Genomic DNA, 6,061 nt, shown 5'->3' on the forward strand with positions numbered 1-6,061 from the left:
GCGCATATTTTGTTTCTGACAAGGTAAGTTGATTTATTCTATAGGGCCCAAATCTGAAACATAGGATCTATTGGTATGCAAGTTGTTGTCATTGTTAAACACCAGCTACATTAGAAATTATTCGTTATGCTGTAGATTTCGTTGTTATGCTGTAGACGTTCATTGATGCTGACTATTCTTTTATTTGTCATATGCTGCAGATTTTTTGGTTATACACTACGGGTATGCAAAAGCAAGTACGAGAGTATTCTTGGTGTAGTACATCAACTTTACGTGAATGCTGACGATTCAGGTGTTTACTAGAATATGTATGCAAAAAAACCCTTTCATAAGAGAATGCACTCGGTTCTTCTGTGGTAACTGTTCGGAAGTCGCAATGAACCATAAAAAGGTTCATGATCCACAAGCATATTCAGGTTTCTAGTAGTGATTGCTTCGGCTTTAGGATGGATCGGAGGGCTGTAGGGTCGCGTCGTACCTACAAAACAAAACTAGTAGTATGTAGCACTTCAATTCAAAGAAAAACATATACATGAAGGGGGTCTGCCCTCAAATAAAAAATATACATGAAGGGGGTGGCTGGTGGGGGGACAAAATACAAGAAAATTCACTGCTCAGGGCTTCACAAACCAAATCAAGACATAGAGGGGAGTGAGTTTAGATGTGGTTGACTTCATGGATTCTTTTGACTTTTTTCCAGTCCATTTATTCTTGCCTAGAACAAATACTACTTATTAGAATAATGAAAAAACACTACAGCACGAAGTACTTAGCAAATAAAGAAATCTTGGATTAATTCGAGATCCATGGAAACCCCATGACAAACTAGAATCTTTGTAGCAGCGGGGGTATGCTCTGCTCGTTCCTGAAGTAGTCACCGGGATCCACCCTCCCCTTCACCGCAGCGAGCCGCCGGAAGTTCCCCATGAAGTACTTCTCGCCCCATACCCGCCCGCTCTCGTACGTCGTCACACCGTCGCCGCCGACCACGTTCTCGCCGATCTCCAGGTCCCGGTAGTTGGCGAACGCCTCCCTAGGGTTGCTGGTCACGAACTGCTCCATGTGCCCGTACAGGCCGCCGAGCCACCCGGCGGCCGCCGCCGCCGCGGGGCCGTCGGCCTCATCCAACCAGAACACCACGTACTGGACGTTGTACAGCACGCCCTGCCGGTGCGGGTACGGCGTGGCGAAGTCCAGCACGCCGGCGCTGACCGCGCCGCCGTGGGGCTCCAGGATCATCAGCCCGGCGCCGTACCGGGAGAGGTGCTGCTGGAAGATGCCCTCCCAGCCGGCCCGGCCGATGGCGCGGCGCACGTAGTCGGACTTGTTCTTGACGTAGGTGCCGAGGTTGTTGGTCCGGTTGAGGAGACCCTCCGCGGGCGCGTCGGCGGCGCCGAGCCCGATGAACGCCATGGCGCGCAGCCAGGTCATCTCGCGGCAGTCGGCCGGCGCCATGCCGAGCTCTGGGAAGAAGGCGCGCATCGCCCGGAGGAGGCGCGAGCAGCGCCCGAGGAAGAGGGTCTGGAAGAAGGCGTGGTGGTCCTGGACGACGACCCGGATGGTGAGGTCCGGGAGGTACGGCTGGAGGATGAGCGTCTCCCACTTGGCGACGAGGGCGGCGGCGCCCTCGTCGAGGGTGCGTTCGATGTTGACCACCGTCACCGTCTCCTCCACCATCGAGAGCCGCAGCCGCCACGCCACGACGACGCCGAAGCTCTCGCCGCCGCCGCCCCTGATCGCCCAGAACAGGTCCTGGTCCGTGGACGCGACGCTGCCGATGAGGTCCCCGTCGGCGTTCACGACCCTGGCGTCGACGACGCTGTCCGCGCCGATGCCGTACTTGCGCATCATCAGCCCGATGCCGCCGCCGCTGAGGTACCCGCTGACGCCGACCGTCGGGCACGCGCCGCCGGGGAACGCGAGGCGGCGGTCGGCCGTGCCGACGGCGTGGTAGAGCTCGCCGAGCGTTGCGCCGGCGTCCACCCATGCGGCGGCCTCAGCCGGGCGGACGTCCACCGCGCGGAGCCTCGACAGGTCGAGCACCGCGAACACCTCGGGCCGGACGGAGCGGTAGGACAGGCCTTCGTAGTCGTGCCCGCCGCTGCGCACGCGGAGGCGCACGCCGTGGGCGCGGCCGCAGCGCACGGCGGCCTGGACGTGGGGAACGCCGGACGCCACGACGATGCACAGCGGCCGCACCGTGGTGTTGGTCGCGTACCTGGGGTTCTGGACCGAGGACCGCAGCACGGACTCGAAGCTGCTCGAGCTCTGCTGGTACACGAGGTCGCTTGGTATCGTCTGCGAGAGGCATTGGAGGAAGTCGTCGGAGCCGGCCAAGGACGGGAGGAAGACGGTGCAGCACAAGAAGAAGAAGATGGTGAGTTCTCGAGCCATGTTCTTGGACGTGGCCATAGATGGATGCTGATTGGCTTGCGGTGTATTTGGAGCTGGCCAATGGTTATGGAGCTGTAGAGCCCGGCAAGGTTTATATATACAGTAAGTATCTGGTCTGTCCGTCCAGTTCTGGTATGTGTGCTACTGGCAAGCACATTAGGCAGCGCGTGAGGCATACGGTGACAGGGCCATCGATCAGCTTGCCGCAATATGGCCCCTACTCGATCATTTTGTTCCACTTGTACAGAAAAGCTTTATAGTCCTGGTCCAAAAACCTCTGTAGTCCTGATTTTCTCATCGGAACCGCCAATCCGGAACCTTTAATCCTAGGTCAGGCAACCCGAATTAAAGGAGCCGCTGGTAATACCAATCCGAACTAAATGGACTCCCTGCTTAGACAAGGCAGGTCCCCCTATTACCAACCGGGACTAAAGATTTTTTTTCTTATTTTTTCTATGTTCCTTTATATTCATTTCTTTATATTTTTATATTCAAAATTACGTATTCTTCTATAGTACCGCTGTATGTTTCTACATATATATATATATACACACACGTATATATAAATTCATTTAGTGAGATTCACCACTAAAGTGCAACGTAGATATATACATATACATACATATAAAGTGCAACAAAGTTTTATTAACATCTATGCTACATTTACTGCTTGTATCAAGATTGTGACCATCATAGTGGAATTCACCATCTTTGTTGACAACCTGCTCATAAATAAATCCTGCCAGAACTTCTTGAATCGCCAAAACTCTTTCCTGATCCCGCATCCTATCGATATATAGAAAAGTGAAAGTACTAATTATGGCAATTTTTAAAATTAGTTAAAACATTGCGAAATGTTGTTTATTACTTACTTCCGCTTGCCAAGAAGTATATGTCTTGTAAGGACCTACTAGACCGTGAATGAACTCGCAAACGTAGTATGCCTATAAATTATTGTCCTGTGCCTACCTCAAACACTTTAAGAGAAAAAAAGTCATCAGGTATCCATATGAATATATAACAAAACAGTGAAACGTGCAAAGCAGCATACAGTACGTACCGGAAAGTCTGTCTTCAATTTAAGTTCGTTGGTTCTAAAATTACCTGGATGTTTTCACGTAACTTTTTCCAAACCCTGTGCATAATCAAGAACGAATAAATATATTTATCGTATGATTTCAAGGTAATGGTGATTGAGGCGATGTGATCAGAATTACCTTTTCAACATGTTGGTCATACTTCTGTAATCTTCTAGATCTTTCCTTAATGAGTCCATAACTATTGCTAAGCTCATATCAGGAATTATCATCATTAGTATCCAGTGATTTCTGTAAGATTATACAGAGTCACTTCTTGTTAGGGTTAAAAAATTCAATTATACAAAAGTAAAAGGGTTACACGGCAGAAAACACTCACTGAAAGTTGTAAGGAAATATTATATTATACATGTAATGCTGAATGGATAAGAACTTTTATAAGTTATTAAATGTTTCTTGAGGGTTGTCCTTTAGAGTACCGCAATTCACAACCACTAGGTCAACGAAGCCCAAGTGAGAGTACCTTTTCTTCCTTCAACTTTGATCTTTATTCTACATGATACAAAAGAAGCAACGAATAGATTGAGGGCATGTAATAAGATTCACTAACTATGTAAATGAAAACTAAAGAACACCACTTACAGAAGCCAAGTACTGATGAAAGAGATGTCAAGAGCGTCTTGATGGTTTAGTTGGTATAATTCTTCGAAATGCAACCATATCGCATCCTCGCCCGAAAGCAATCTTCATCTTTAACCCTTACACCCATCATGAACACGCCATTGGATGACGCAAGCATGCAGTAATCATGCAACCTTGGCATTTGCGTTGGAAGCTCAGGCACGAGTTCATTGGGAATAAGGCTCTTGCCAAACTCATATTTCCTTCCAGCAACTCCAGGGTGTATTGCAACTTCTCTACGCCCTGCAACCTTAGCCGCCGAGAGATCCGAGCTTTTCATAAAATCAAGTAGCCCTTGTTGATCTGCTGGTAGCACCACGAGCGGTGTTTTTGATTGCTTCTTTTGGGCTCCAAGCTGTGGAACATTAGACGACAACCCAGCAAATTATTTCTTCTCGAATGACTTGGTAATCGAGCGGTCATAGTCTGAAGGCGGAATAAATTTATTCCTATTTACTTCGGCCATTCCAATAGAAAAGGCCGACTTGCTTGGATCTGTTGGTTCCTTCTTCTCTGGCTCTTTTGGTTTGATGTGCTCTTTAACCTCGATCTGACTCTGCCTTTTGCATTCTTCATAAGAATGGTCCCACGGTTTCGTAGGAGCCTCCTTAGCTTTCTTCTTCGGCTGCTCCTTCTTCTTTGGAGGCTCTTTAATTGATGATTGCTTCTTAGGTGGTTGCTTTTGCTTATTTGCCGGTGGCGGATAAGGTGAAGGAGGAGACAATTGCCTAGGAGGAGGTGAAGTAGGAGATGACGGCTACCTAGGAGATGATGGTGATGGAGAATGTTGTGGTGCAGCTAGTGGAGATGGTGGACTCATATTGCCGGGAGATGCTGGTCTTGATGCCTGATCAGCAGGCTTCCGGGAGATGCTGGCCTTGATGCCTGATCAGCAGGCTTGAGGATGATGTGGTGCTTCTCCCACATTATCCAACCATGAATGGTCTCTTTTAGTGTCGTCTTCTCGTCACCTCTAGGAATGTCGAGCTTGAGCTTCTCATAATTCTTGCACACCTCCTGTCAGTGTTTAGCCCCCAAGTCTACCGAGGGATACCCTGAGGTAGTAGATTTGTAGGTAAGGTATCGCCGAGATCAGGAACTCTAAGGTTCAAGCAACATAAGGTTTAGACAGGTTCAGACCGCGATGTGCGTAATACCCTATGACCTGTATGGTGGCTTGTATTGCCTTAGATTGGTTATGCTTCAAAGGGGGTCCCCGCCCGCCCTTATATACTTTGGGGGAACAGGGTTACATGGAATCCTAGACTGATACTAGCTTAGGAGTCCTACTCAAGCACTACTCGGGTAGTTCCCTTCTGTACCGTCTAGTCCTACTCGTATCGGAGTACTTTACAACAAATATAAGGTATGGGACATGCCCCATCCCTTATTCTAGAATATTCTATGCCATGTGCTCAGTCCCGTGGCCCTGGGTCTGACGAGCCCCCGAGCTCTTCATAGCCGAGTACTGCAGGCTTCCGAGTACTTCTGAAGTCATGTTCAGTTTCCTCTAAAACTCCATCTTGAAGGCATCTGTCAAGTACTTCTTTGGCTGCTTCAAGGCTGTGAGGTGGTCATGCTCTGAGTAGTTTTAAGTTTTCTTTTATATGGTGTGCGATGAAAATCGCACTTCATATGGAGTAGCCCCTGAGCCTAATGTTGAATCGAAGAATCAGGCTGAGGGTCAAATTAGTCTTGAATCTTCCTTTCTTATCTTACTAATACTTTTGAAAAATAAGCCATCGATGACACGTGTCCTGCAGCCCCCGAGCCTTGAATCCAAATCCCAAAGATTTGGAAAAAGGATCCAAATGAGCGTGGCATACTTTGCAGTGTGTCTTATAGATTTGACTTGATCGTAAAAATAGGGAAATTTTGGTTTAAAATTTGAAAAACCCCTTTTTCGGGATAATATCCTTAAAAAAAGGTTAATCAAATAACTTTTCCAA

The 6,061-nt window shown here is 48.3% G+C and overlaps 1 protein-coding gene across 1 annotated transcript; it reads right to left on the reverse strand.

Annotated features, from left to right (window-relative positions):
* Nucleotides 1–589: 589 nt before the first annotated feature.
* On the reverse strand, nucleotides 590–2,412 carry LOC112903473 (inactive tetrahydrocannabinolic acid synthase-like). The gene has a single exon (XM_025972743.1). The coding sequence runs from the start codon at nucleotides 2,410–2,412 to the stop codon at nucleotides 826–828; it is 1,587 nt and encodes a 528-aa protein (XP_025828528.1). The 3' UTR covers nucleotides 590–825.
* Between the last annotated feature and the right edge of the window lie 3,649 nt (nucleotides 2,413–6,061).

The sequence above is a fragment of the Panicum hallii genome, chromosome 8 (assembly GCF_002211085.1).
Source record: "Panicum hallii strain FIL2 chromosome 8, PHallii_v3.1, whole genome shotgun sequence".
Classification (NCBI taxonomy): Eukaryota; Viridiplantae; Streptophyta; class Magnoliopsida; order Poales; family Poaceae; genus Panicum; species Panicum hallii.